Source organism: Galeopterus variegatus, unplaced genomic scaffold, assembly GCF_000696425.1.
Source record: "Galeopterus variegatus unplaced genomic scaffold, G_variegatus-3.0.2 Scaffold2717, whole genome shotgun sequence".
NCBI lineage: Eukaryota > Metazoa > Chordata > Mammalia > Dermoptera > Cynocephalidae > Galeopterus > Galeopterus variegatus.
This window is the reverse complement of record NW_007728828.1, coordinates 468,665-482,887: the sequence shown is the minus strand read 5'-3', so window position 1 is coordinate 482,887 and position 14,223 is coordinate 468,665. Positions and strand designations below refer to the sequence as shown.

The window sequence follows — 14,223 nt, the reverse complement described above, 5'->3', positions numbered from 1 at the left end:
TTGTCAAGGAAGTGAAGTCACTTCCTGGTACCTCATTCCCTGGACCCCTCCTCTGTGTACAAGACTGCAAATGCCCCTCTGGGTACCTGACTGGTGACCCTCCTGCCCCATGAACTCTCTCTATTGCCCGCACTTCCACCAACACTGCCTGATCACACCCCTGTGCAAGGCCTGGGTGCAGCCAGCATCACAGCTTGGAGGAGATACATGTAGGTTCAGCCCCAGCTCCTGTTTCTTATCACTTATGTGACCCTGGACAAGCCACTGTGACTCTCAGGACCTCCCCAGTCTCTCCTTCTGCACAGTGGTGATCATTCTAGCATCTCCTTCCTAAGGATGTCATCAGGCATATGTGAGAAAACATCCCTGAAACCTATGACCGGTGTCACATGTAGCTAATGAACAAGACTAGAGCTAACGTCCATGACAGTGTGGAAGGTAGCATGGAATACGACTAACGACAGGCCTGTTTCCTGCCATATAATCTTGAAAAGGTTGCTTTTGCTCTTGGCCTGTTTTCCCTGTCTGCACCATTCAAGGGTTGGAATTTCCTGCATTCACATTCTGTCTTCCTCCACAAAACCTCACAATGGCTTCATGTATATTTTGGTTTGGACTCAAGTGCCATATCTCTGTCTGTGTGGCGGGAGATTCCTCAGTGGCTCCCAGTGGCCCCCACCATCTGCTGCACACATCCTCATGGAATCCCCTGCCCAGGAGTGGGGACTGGACTTAGTGACTCACTTCTAACCAATAGGAAATCAAAAGTGAGAAGATGTCACTTTCAAGATGTCCTTGTAATGTGCCTGTTACTAGAGTCTTGTGCTCTGTCTCCTCTGCTCTCTCTCCAAGTATCTACTGTATGGCAAGCATGGTGCCGAGAGCTGGACAAAGAGCTGATACAGCTGCACCCTGGACTGGGAGATGATCCCAGTATAAGGAAGAAGAGAAGACGTGCTGTCGGGTGGCTGCCGTTCTAAGAGAGGAAAGGGTAAAGTGATCCAGGAGGCCATCAGATTATTCTAGATTAGGAAGCTACCCGAAGGTGGTAGGAAATGAACACCATGTCCAGAGATGAGCCAGAGGCGTTTGGTCCATTAAGATGACGGCAACATGTATCTTATGTATAAGATACACTAAGAAATACTATTCACAAATTTAAATCCTATTTTCAAAATCATCGAATGGCAAGGATGAGTGCTCATGTTAAATGTAAACATAACTAGAATTGAGGAAGATTCCATTTTTGGAATAACTTTATATCTACATTAGATGAAAGTATGCAGATATATTCAGCAATTCTTTTCAAATTGTATAAAATATCCATTGTGGACATAATCAGGGTTCCACCCACATACTTTGACTGCATACCCTATTTTCTTTACACCAGACACACATCGCTGTGATGTAGATCTGTTGGTCTCAATGTTTTCCCAGCCCACAGCCTACTGGTCCTGGGAGACAGCAACTGTGTTACTATTTTGTGCCCAGAATCCAGGGCCTGATACGGGGCTCCATAAATACCAAGAATGTATCTTGATGTGAAATCTAGCCCATTAAAAACCTAGTGTGGGTTGTGTAACTAAAATCCTATGTTCCTCATTTGTATTGTTTTCTACATTTTTTTTTTTAATTTGAAGGCACATTTCACTTTTATTATTGGGTAAACGATTTGTGCTCTGGGCTTAGAATACTCTATAATAAAAATGATTATTTCGACAGAGATTGCAGGTGGAGAGAGAACCAGGGAGGGGTTACATTTTCAAAAATTATTGAGTTAAGAATTAAGTCTTGGAAGACAGTATGCCTGGAAAAAGCTTGAGACAAAACTCTGAGACTTAATTTGACTATTTCTACTTCAATTGAAAGAAGTTAGTGATTTTTTTTTGAAAAGGGCCAGAAAGTAAATATCTTAGGATTTGTAGTATACATATGATCTCATCCATAACTACTCAATTCTGCCAAGATAGCATGTCAGCAGACAGACAATTCTGCCAAGATAGCCTGTCAGCAGACAGACCTAAACACAAACAAAAGCATGAGCCAGTGAGCAGGATTGTGTTCCAACTGAACTTTATTAATTGATGCTGGACTTTGAATTTCATGTAATTTTTACATGCTATGTAACGTTACTCTTCTTTTGATTTCTTCCTCACCATTTAAAAATGTAAATGGGCCATCCAAAAATAGGTAGGAAGCTGGATTCAGCCCACAGATAGGTCACTCACACCTGGTATATAGAACGATTAAAATAAAAACACAACTTTGTCCTAATCTATATTTTTTTATCCAAAAACATATGAACTGTAAAATATTAACTATTATACTCTATGTACTCTTTTAGCATAGAAATTAATAAAATATATTTTTAAAGTACATGAAACATAAGATGGCTTTATGTACTATAAAATTTTAACGTAAATATTAATAGCTACTTTTTTTGTTTGTTTCTGTGTGAGGTGTTTTTGTTATTTACACTAATGGAACTATAGGAAATTATCCTAGGTCAGTTCAAAGGGAGAGAAATTTTCAATCCCACCCATGTTTAGCACTCTTTGAAGCGTTTAATGCTCAGTTAATTAGTAGCCGCCGGATGGAGAAGGGTATTTCTTCATGCGCGTTGGTGTGTGTGCATGGTTGGGAGAGTGAGAGATGATGTTATGTGTCAGACCTCTCCGTGTCCCTTTTAGATGCCACTAGCTCAATCACTGTAGGTAATGGACCATGAGATACTTATGTGTCTTCTGCCTGGCTTCATGCTTGACGCTTCTGATCAGACACAGCATTTCATTTCCAATATCACCGGTGACAGAGTAAGTGCAGAATGTTTTGCTGCAAATATCAAAAGATCCAGAGAAGAAAAGATAGTTCTACCCCTAAGTATGGATTAAAAACAATTGAAAACAAATGGCCATTTTCAATTCTTTGGTCTTGTTTAAGTTTTATATGTTTGATATCTGTTAGTTATTACTTACATGTATCTAGGGATTATTTGCCAAGGCTGCCAAAAAGGAAAAAAGGAAGAGATATAGAAAATAGGCTGCTAAGGATTTAATCCAGCTTCATTGTGAAACCATAATACTAAAAGTGAAATTTTCACATAATATTCATTGATAATTTAATCTGATAAATACCCACTTGAAATAATAGACTGATAAATCATCACAATAGGAAAAGAACTTCAATCATCTATGCCAGCCTTCTAAACTACAATTATTAATTAACCATTTATGGAATAAAAGCTCCTAAAGGTGGCTTTTAAAATTTTATTTTCTGCTGAAAGATTGTACTGAATTGAGGTGGAAGTCTGAAGCCTAGGAAAGAATACATTCATTTTGTGCTTTTGATTAACTCTGAAAATTTTTTACCCTCTTACCTAGAGGAAGAGTGCCAGTGTATTTTCCCCAATCATCTGTTCAGGAAATTCGACAGATCCTGCAAACTATACTTGAGAGAAAATACAAAGTTTTAGAAATCACAGACAAAAAACCCCAACCCAAAATCAAACAGAAAAATGCTATTATTAACATAAAGCAAAAATTGTTAATGCATTCATAAATTGCTGCAGGATGCCTCCCCACCCCCACCCCCACCTCTTACACACAACCACCCCCCAAACTCCAAGCTTTCTTCTGTATCATATTTGAATTTTCTTTTTCCAGGAAAAGCAGAGTATTATGAGTGTGCCCATAGTAAGAGTAGTAGCTTCAATGGCTTTCCCCAGTGGCAAGTTGAAAAACAAGAGCGTTGCTTTCTCCTGTCTGCTGTAGATGTCTTCATGGGAGCACTGTTTGTGCAAAGAGCACACTTTCCAAGTTTGCCAGAGCAGATCTGTTCATCCCCAGCCAGAAGGGCTGCCAAAGCAATATGCTTATGTTCTACATAATGCAGGAACTGGCTAATTGCTAAAAATAATTTATAAAAAGAATATTTGCCCCTAAAATGTTATGAGTACCTGTGGTGAATGGGAAGTTGTCTTCTTTTGTATTGACTGTGTTTTATCTAATAAAATGAGGAATCATAAGCAATCAGAACATTATGCATGCAAAAGGCTGTTTTGACCTCGGCCAGTTCTAATTTCTTTCTTTTCCCGCACATTCGTTGCCTTTTAAAATTTCTCCACTTGCTTTCTTCTCCATTTCCTTCACCAGTTTCCCTTTCCTGTTCTCTCTTCTTTATTTGGTCTTTGCTTTTCTATACTCTGGTCTTATTCTTCTGTCCACGTCATACTCTCTTGGGATGAAGGATGGCTTCTGGCTGAGGCGTGGCTGTGAGAAGGGGACATTTTAGAGCTAATGTATCTTATTAAAGACAACATAACAACAGAAGAAAGAGACAGGCACAGGCCTCCTCGTGGCCAGGATTTCTTCCTTCTCCCAACAGTGTGGTTCATTGAAATAGCTCCACAACCTCATTAAGGTAATTTTTGTAATATTTCTATCCCTAATTTTTTTTCTTCATGAAAAGATGAAATTTCTTTTGAGTTCTTCTGATTCTCCTATTTTCCCCAATATTTGCTGGCAGTGGAAATCCTATAAATCAGGATTAAGTTCTGACAATTCTGCATGCCAACAGTTAAGTGTAATGGTTTTGAGCTGCAAGCATAATTCTTTGTAACTAGGCTTTAACTTTAGTGGAATTTGAATTTGACAGTCCCAATTCATGTGTTCAACATCTGAGCAAAACAGCCGTCTTTGAGTTCTAATGGAATGAACATAAGAAAATTAACCTTTGCCACAAAAACACCCTATTCCAGGCAAAAGCTTTCATGCTGTTTTGAATCAGTTCTAATTATAGTAGAATGAATAGTTCTAATATAATTCATAGAGTGATGAAGGAGGTTATGGGAAAAGGATGTACACCCAGGCTTCCTTACTTATTCTGTGAAGTGCTATCAGTAAGTATGGGATATTGACCTTGAACTCCATTCCAGTATCACATTTTAAAAAATATTAGTTGTAATCTGTTAGACATTCATCATATACCTAAAAATAATGAGGCACATGTGGCAAATGCTTGACATTTTTCATTATGTTTATTTTTAACCTGTATTTTTTGAACTAACTTGTCAGTTAAAAAAAGTCTTCAGTTAATCGTCAATAGTCAACAAGTTTTCCATAAACCTTTCCCTTATATGTTTGAAAAAGAGAAAACATGAATTGGAATAAAATTTTTAGTTTTTGAATATTTAATATTTCCTTTTGACAATATTAAAGCTGTTAATGCCATTGGCCAGCTATCAATTGCTGAGTGTACAAAACCTGGCTCAATAAAATATATTTGCATATAATTTTTCCAAAATGCTTAAATATGTTTTTTGACCGGTAAGGGGATCGCTACCCTCGGCACGGTGTGGTCCGCACCGCGCTCAGCCAGTGAGTGCAGCGGCCATCCCTATGTGGGATCCGAACCCGCGGCCTCGGCGCTATCAGCGCTGCACTCTCCCGAGTAAGCCACGGGGCCGGACCCCAAATGCTTAAATTTTAAAGTTTATTTAAAAACCTTTATTCTTTTTTAAAAAATGTGTGTCTGTACCACTCTTGGTTGTAGCTTTTTTAGTAGTTTTTGGAGCGATCTTTGGTCCACACTGGACCGTTCTTACGAGTCACTTGTGCTGGCACTTCCATCAGCACTGGTGGCCTCCACTCCGGCCTGGCCCGGCTCACGCGCCCTCCTGCAAGGCCGAACTCAAACTCTGCGTTGCCGGTGGGACCCGCGCTGGTCGTCCCTGTCTGCGCCCCGGCCCGGTGTCGGCGGGGGCGGCGACTCGTCTCTCCAAACCCCGCCCCGTGCCCCGCCCCCGGAACGCAGCGCGCGCCGCCGTTTCTGGCGAGACCTTGAACCCTGCCCGGGGGTCGCACCCGCTTGTCCATCTGCTCAGGCGTTCGGGAGAGCGGCTCGGGTACCTGGGAACTGTCGTCATCGTATTTTACGTCAGTTTTGCCTTTTCGGAGTTATTTAGAGGCTTCTCTGCCGCCTGCTTTGCGTCCCCCGATTCGGGTGGGGCGCCGGGCCGCGTCGCCGGTGCTTTTGTCGCCGCTCGTTGTCCGCGTTCCGTGGAGTGGGTTTGAATCCTGCGGGAACCCTGAGCTCCGGAGGCGGGTGCTTAGCCGCGGAGCGCGGTGCTGATTTGTGTCCTGGAGATTTTATTGCTCCGTGTCTTGAAAAACAAGGTTAGTGCCGCTTTGAATTCACGCCCCAGGGCAAGACTCCAAGGCCCTCGCCCTCGCCCACCCCCAGTTTTTATGGAAACAATTCTTTAAACAGAGCAAAAGGGGCGTGCCTTACTTTCAATCTTGTTGGACTCCCTGATACAACATACGTTTTAAAGAAAATAGTTACTTTTCCAAGGGTGCGGTGTCACGTGCAAGGACGACTAGGGTTTCCGTGTAGTACTTTGTCCTCCCCTCCCCCTTTCCCAGTCCAACTGTGATTTGGATGCAGAAGTGTCTAAAGGTTTACAAACGTTGAGTATTTTAATAATTTCATTCTTGGAGCAGGGGTGAAAAGCAGCACCTCTACATCCCCCTAAAGAGACACTAAAATAGTTGATTTAAAGGCACGGGAGTATTTGCTTTCCGATGTAGTAATAACTTGGTTAACTGGTGAAAGGGTTAATACGTCGCCTTTCCAGAGCTGGTCGTTCAGTTTCCCGTGGGCCTTTGTTACCAGAATTGAGGGTGTTACAAAAATGGTTGGTATCTGTTCAGTATTTACCACGGGCCAAGCACTTTCACATATTACCACACTTGAATGCTGACAACAGCCCCAGGAAATTGGTACCATGGTTATCATGGTGCAATGAAGGAAACCGGGGTTTAGAGAGGGTGGGTAGCTTGCCCGTTACTTCTTAGCTACTAAGAGCTAGAGCTGGAACTCGGACCCACTTCTTTCTGACTGTTCGAGAGCTGTGCTTTTAACCACCTTTGATCCAGCCACAGGTGCAGGCCTGCTGTAGAGTCTCCTGTCTGGACAGTGGGAAGAGAGCAACGCAGGACACCGGCTCACTGTAAGTGCACAGTAAATGGGAATGGAGTAGCCAGGAGCTTCTCAAATCCAGAGTTCCTTTCCCCAGCTGAAAAGAGCTTTGAGAGGAAACTGCCTCAGGCAGCATGGGGCGTGGGAGGAACACTGGACAGGCTGCTGGGGACTTGGGTTTGCGTTCCAGCCCTGCCACTGACTAGTCATCCAGCCTCTGTAGGCTTTGTTTTCATTTGTAGGGTGATAGGATATGTCTGGAATGATGACCTTTTATCCCATCCTATGATTTATGTGGTTTGCTTTTAAAACCTGATTGGCACTGATTTCTCACTCTTGCCTTTTCAGAGTGCCTTTACATTGGTTTGGCTTCTTTAGCTGTGCAGCACTGATTGCTTCTGGTGGGATCATTGGCTATGCAAAAGCAGGTAAGGTTTTGTAGGTACTTAGTCTCTTGGAGAGAGTCCTCAGGGTCCCCAAAGAGCAGTCCCGCTTGAGTCGTTTGCCATAGGCTGTCCAGCTTGAGCGCAGGGTTGGTTGTCAGTCCCGTAGCTTCTCCTGCACTCACTTGTGGTTATCTGGTTGAGCCAAGCCAGGCTTCTTGTCCACAGGCTTCTTGTCCGGTCACTTGTTTTTGCCTCTTTATCTAAAGATAGGCGGGGGTGGTAGTAAGTTATTATCATTGACTGCCATATATTAGCCTGGACCCTAAAGTGCCATCTCTGGGCTCTTCAAGTAGGAGGAAACCTCTAATCTTCACATACTCATTTTTTGAAGTCTCCTTATTAAACTAGGTAGAGGCGTGTCAGTGAATGTGCTTGTTTCTACCTCCTCCACCCCCATCCTTATCTGCATCCCCACCCCAATATGCACACACCACAATTCTTATCCAGTTTTTTTTTTAACTGACTGGCCCTGTTTTCCTTTCCTTTTGTGATTTACACGAGGTTCTGCTCATACACAATTCCAGCCCTTGGTTGATCTGGCCTGGTTTAAGGATGGAAGATCTTTTCTCTTCTTAGATGGAAGTGCCCTTTTCCCTCCTTAGATGGAAAAGTCCTGCCTGTTAGAGGAGAGGGGAATGGGGTGGGAAGACTCTGGCTTCTCTGGTAAGATAGCAAACTCCCCCCAACATTTTCCTGCTTGAGAAAGCCTTGGTTATGAACCGTGCTGAGAAAAGTTCTGTGTGCTGTGTTCCTCTGTAGGGAGGGGGAGTCAAGTGTCTGACCTTACAGCGCAGGCCTGTGTTTGCTTCCCTCTAGGTGGCGTGCCGTCCTTGGCTGCTGGGCTCCTTTTCGGGGGGCTTAGCAGGCCTGGAAGGATCCAGGTGTCTCAGGATCCGAGGAACATCTGGGTTTTCCTAGGTGCGTCTGCCGCAGTGTCTCAGCGCAGCTATGTATCCCAGAATACTCAACCGAAAGGCCCTGGTTTGGTGGGATGTGGCAGGTTCCTCACACTTCTGACAGTTTCTGTGCTTCTGCCAAGTCCTAAGAAAGTTTTAAAATGGGGTGGGGTTGGGGGGATGCTAGTCTCTGTTTATCTTTTATGTATAGGATATGGAAAGGTTTTCATACATCACGAATTTAGATTTACCCAATGAAATTAGTACTCTCCTTGTACAAGCTAAGTATGTGCCTGTTAACCGTGGAGGTTGCCTGCTGAAGACTGCCTGCAGGGGCACTACTGAAATATCACACTTGTGGGTCATGTTTGCATCACTACTGTGTTTTTCCCATTTGAAAATCACTTACCTCTATAGCAGTCAGCTAAGAGTGGAAGACATAGGCCTTCCCTTCAACTTACTGCGTAGTGAAACATGAGCATAAAACGCCCTGTGAGCAGCACACTCAGCGAGGAGTGTTGGGAAGGGAAGATTACTTATCAGAGCAGCTTTCAGCACATTTTTACTGGGCTCCACCCATGTGTCAGGAACTGCTGGGAATGTGGGTCCCTCACGGTGTCTGCAAAGCCACAGTGAGAACCAATGCAGGTCTGGCCCTCAAGAGTGTGAGAGGGGAACAGGAGTGTGAGCAGAGTGGTCTGTACAGGTCAGCCGTGGGCTGGGAAAGGAGGCCGGCCATGGCTGATTCAGAGTGTGCTGGGGAAGGAGCAGGTGCCCAAGTCTCCGTGCTTCCTAACAGCTCCTCGCCTCAAGCTCCACAGGGACTTTCAGATCTCTTCTTCCCCATCTCAGATCCCACTCCTCCACTTTCAGCAAATGACCTCACGCTTACCTTAAGAGAAAATACAGCAGCCACCAGGTGGGGCCTCCCCTCAAGCCATGGGCCTCCCTTCAAGCCATTGGCCTCCACGCCTTCCCTTGTCTTGTTCCCTCCTCTTCAAGGCCAGTCCCTCCACCCTGGGGGATTTGGGGTCTCTTCTCCTGCACCTTCCGTGGAGCTTTACATGACCGAGGATCCCATCTTTTATTTGTATTCCACCTTTTAGCTGGATCCCTCCCATAGATGCTCACACATGCTCATCTCTCACCCATTTAAAAAAGAAGGACCTCTGTGACCCCACTTCTTCAGTTGCTTGCCTTTTCCTTCCCCTTCGGGAACTTCCCTAAAAAATTCAAACTCCATCCCCATTTTCTCCCCTCACACATTATTAACCCACTTCAGTCTCCATTGACCTGTGACCTGTGTTTGTACAACATCCAATGTACCTTTCTTTCTCTCTCACCTCTCTTTTTTAATTATAAAAAAACAAAACTTATTGCTTATAGTTTTGGAGGTTGGGAAGTCCAAAGTCCAGGGAACACATCTGATGAAGTGAAAATAGTGGTGACAGTGACCCAGGCAAAATGGCAGAATTGGTGGAGCAGAGAGAGAGAGACTCTCACATCCTCTCCTTTTAAAGCCCTCAGAACCACCCCCATTATTCCAAGAATGGATCAGTCCATTCAGGAGGGGACAGTCCTCACAATCCAGTCACCTCTTCAAGGCTCCACCTTTCAGTTACCATAATAGGATTTCCCACCCTCTTAACAGTCACAGTGGGGACTAAGTTTCTAATACATAAAACTTGGGACACAATTCAATCCACATGGTGTGCATTTCTCAGTTCCCATTTTGCTTGGCCTGTTAGCTGTTCTTAGCATCATCGGCCAATCAATTCCCATTCTCCTGGTTTTCCTTTTATCTTTTCATTCTCTTTTGTCAACCCATCTTCCTTTCTGGCCATTAAATATTGACCTTCCTAAGGCCTGGCTCTTTTTCCCTTCTTTGTTCTCTTTCACTTAACAATGTCATTGAAGCCCATACCTTTACCACAAAATCACAAGTGACAATCAGATTTCTCTCTCCTCCAATCTGTACTCTCATGAGTACAGCTGCCTGGTTGAGTCTTTCAGAAATCTCAAGGCCTCTGCCTAGACCTAGCCTCATGGTCTCACACACTCCATCTTCTGTTCTCCATCTGCTCAGGTTCTGATTGCTCTTCCCCCACCTGTATGACTAAGTCATCAGCAGGTCCTATCAGTGCTTCCTCTACCACTCTCCTGAGTTGTCCCCTTCTCCGTCTCTGCAGCCACTTCCTAGTCCCAGTTCTCCCTCTTTCTTGCCTGTGTTCGTGAGGAAGTGCCTTCATAGCTGTCCCTGCAGTTGGTTCTCTGTGACACAGCTAGAATTCTGTTTTTAGAATGCAGCTCTGTTCACATATTCCTCTGCTTAAAAGCTTTTAATAGCTTCTCATTGCTTTTACAATGAAGACTGCTATCCTCAGTATGGCCTTTAAGGCTGTGTATGGTCTGGCCCCCCTTTCAGCCGTGTCTTGATTTCTATGCCACAGTGGGCTTTTAGTTCCTTGAATGTGCTCTGCTCCCTCTCACCACAGGGCCTCTGCATCTGCTGTTCCTCTGCCTGGATTGTGCTTTCCCCTCAGCTCGTTAACTCCTGCTCTAATTTCAGATCTCAGCTCAGTCTTCCCTTCATTATTAATCCTTGCATGAGGTCCCTGAATAGGTCTGTTCCCCTCTTATATTATTTGTGTAGCATTAATTGTACCTGTAGCACAAATTATACTTTGTCTTTCTGTGATTCTTTACAGTCTAACCCCTCAGACTTGAAACACTGTGAAAAGGCTGAGACTATATTTGACTTTAGTTGTGTTCTCCAGTACCTAGTGCAGTGCTGTAGTTGGTGTTTTGACAGATGTCCAGTGGGACAAGCATGCAGGATGGAGGAAATATTATCTGCAAGGCATGAAAAAAATCCTACAACATTTTGGACAAAACTGTTGATATTTATGACTGAAGTGTGGGTATTGCAGAAAAGTAGTGAGAGATGAGACCAGAAAGACAGGCTAGGCCCAGACTGTGAAGGGCTCTAGTTGACCAGTGTTTGTCCTTAGACCCAAAGGATGTGGGCAACCATGAAGCTCCCCCATGTGGGGAACAAGAAATACTGTGTAGGGATCTAGGCCTTGAAAAATAGGTGGGTCCCCAGCATATAAGATGTAATGATTTTTGACCCTTCTCTTTATTTTATCAGTTACATCTGGGACTTTGGCTGGCATTATGGGAATGAGATTCTACCACTCTGGAAAATTTATGCCTGCAGGTTTAATTGCAGGAGCCAGGTACTTTCCATTCTATTACCCTTTTATACCAGTGTGGAGTTTAGTTTATTGCCCAAGATACTTTATACAGAAGGTCCTTGACTTACGATGGTACATTGAAAATGCACTTTCAACTTGGTTTTTTCAAATTGTGATGGATTTATCCAGACATAACTCCATCATGAGTTGAGGAGCATCTGTACATTCAGAAATTTACTTGGTTTCATATACATGATGGTAGGCATCAAGTGAAATTATTTAATTTACACACAAATAGAGTCTGAAAAAATAGCTGATTTAGTGTCAATTGGCATATTCATTCACTAAGGAAATGGTTTTGCTCTCATATGTGCTCCCTGGGCCATCATGGCTCCTCCCTACAGTGACAAAAACTTCAGTGCAAGGACATGATCACAGCTCTTTGGGTGACTTTCAGGGTGGGTTCTGTATTTCTTAGTCATATAAGTGTTCTTTGTTACTGAAAATTTTGCTAAAAGGGAACTTTGATTGAATCCTGTTTTCTAATTAACTTTAATTCTAAAACCCAAGCCAAATGTGTGTTTTTTAATTTAGTCCTTAAGTATAATAAAGGCATCATGAAGGCAGGAGAATTTTTAAAAATCTGTTTCAGAAAAAGATGACACACTTTAGTTTGATCGTAGTTACGATACTATCAAGCATATGATTTGTACTTGAAGTAAAAGAGTCAGTGTAGACCAAGGTCAAGAGCAGTAAACTGGGAGGCTGGAAATCTACCATTATTTAGCTCTGTGACCATGGGTAGGCCTTGATCTCTGTCACCTTCAATTTTGTCACCTCTTCAAATATTGGCAGTTAGATTAAGAACTCTAGCTCCTGTGTGCTGTTTTGAGACCTCAATATAAGTCTGCCCTTTGGCATGTTTTTCTTTGGTTCCTCCAGACATGGAAGTTTTATCTCTGACTGCTCTGCCATGGTACTTTCCTCTCTGTGCTGTTGTGAGGGACCTGCAGAGTCAAAATAGTTGCCTGTTCTATTCTTTTACTGATGTTTTTTGCTTGTTTGTTTTTTTGAACAGTTTGCTGATGGTTGCCAAAGTTGGAATTAGTATGTTGAATAGACCCCATCAGTAGTAATCATGTCCCAGCTTGGACTCAAGAATTAAAAGCCTCCAAACTTCCACTATTTTCAATGTATTCAGAGAGCAGGTACAGCATTTCTACATGTTCTGACATTTTACTTTAAAAACAAAAAACAGCACTGAACTTGATAGAGGAAAAAATGAGTCTTTACCATTACAGCCCTACAGAGGTGGCGAGTACGTAACACAAGAGCTTATTGATACCTTCATACAGTTTGATTCTTGTATATTGATGTTATCTCTTCCTTCTGTGTCTATGAAATCTCAGGGTTACGTCTCAATGTTGGGGACCCTGAGATCCCATTCCCTGTTTGGAGAACAGTATGAATGCCCTGTTCAGAGAACAGTATGAAAAAAGTCTCTTTATGAGATTTAGGATGTCTGTTCTTTTGCTTATCTTAGAGCTCAGACCTACTTTGAAATTATGTTAAATGAAATATCAATGAAAATAAAGTTTACTATAAATAAGACTTTCTATGTTGTCTTTATTGCCAGAGGTGTCCAGAACATAGAATGAGATGTGGACAGCAGGAAGATACAGAAATGTGAACATACTTTGTTAATATTGTATTTAGGAATTATCCATTTTGAATAACTTAATGACCAAGGAAATTTATTTATTTGATTAAACATTGCACTGAAGCTTATTTTAAAAATGACCTGTTAGGATCTCTAAGATTAGGACTAAGTAGGACAAAAAAAAAAAAAAAAATTGGTTAATTAAGTTCATCTATAAGTGTGAAAGTAAAAGCCTGTCTAGAGCTTCAGTTACGTAGTTTGGACTCTATATGGGACATATTAACTGCATACTGGCACATATTCACCTCATTTTTTTCAGCATTGAGAACTCAATCGGGTACCCCTTGCCTTAGTTTTTCTCTCCTTAAAAATGAAAGGATATTTGCTTCTCACCTCCACCCTACCTGGAATTGGTTGCACTTAGAGTGTAATTCAAGCACTTTTATGTATTTGCTTAAGCTCCTTGAAAGCGGTCTTGGTTTTCTCATCCTTTTTTATGTGACGTGGTTTTGAGTACCTTCACCATCCTTGTAACTTTCCAGACATAATACAGCTTGACAGGGCCATTGTTCAGCCGTGATGCCCAGGCCTCTGTACAAGTGGGGTGTGACCAGGGTACTGTATCCTGGACTATGCATTTCTGTTCATGCAGCCAGGATCAGAATAAGAGTTTTGGACAGCCCCATTATAGCAATGACTCATTAAGCTTTTGGTCCACTGAGACCCCAGGTCTTTTCCTCACTTCCTGCTATTGATAGAAACTACTGTAGTGAAAGTATTGGTGCTTGATGTCACACACTTGCAAATACGTTGAATAAATCAAATTTTATGGTTCCTGCATAGTCAGTGATTGCTTTTCATCATATAGTTGTACCAAATTGATGTTTTAAACAATAAAAACAAATCCATTTACAAACAGTTCAACGGTGTGTGGTGTGGCTCATGCCCTGGCAAATCAGCTTATTTTGATTTCAAACATTGGTCCTGTAGAGTCTAAAGGAAAAGCATCAAAGAAGTCAAGAAGGCAGAATATTTCATTATCTTTT

General features: G+C 42.6%; 2 protein-coding genes across 2 annotated transcripts in view; one reads left to right on the top strand and one right to left on the bottom strand.

Moving 5' to 3' along the window:
- LOC103598711 (ral guanine nucleotide dissociation stimulator-like) overlaps positions 1 to 5,313 on the bottom strand; it is a 9,718-nt gene extending 4,405 nt beyond the window's left edge. Inside the window, exon 1 of the mRNA XM_008582758.1 lies at positions 3,377 to 5,313. The gene's annotated coding sequence lies outside the window, so the exon portion shown is untranslated. The remainder of the gene's footprint in view (positions 1 to 3,376) is intronic.
- Positions 5,314 to 6,784: 1,471 nt separating this feature from the next.
- LOC103598717 (transmembrane protein 14C-like) lies at positions 6,785 to 12,986 on the top strand. The gene is made up of 6 exons (XM_008582761.1): positions 6,785 to 6,796; positions 6,936 to 7,009; positions 7,327 to 7,406; positions 8,241 to 8,342; positions 11,472 to 11,559; positions 12,596 to 12,986. The coding sequence occupies exons 1-6, from the start codon at positions 6,785 to 6,787 to the stop codon at positions 12,648 to 12,650; spliced, it is 411 nt and encodes a 136-aa protein (XP_008580983.1). The 3' UTR covers positions 12,651 to 12,986.
- The last annotated feature ends 1,237 nt before the right edge of the window (positions 12,987 to 14,223 follow it).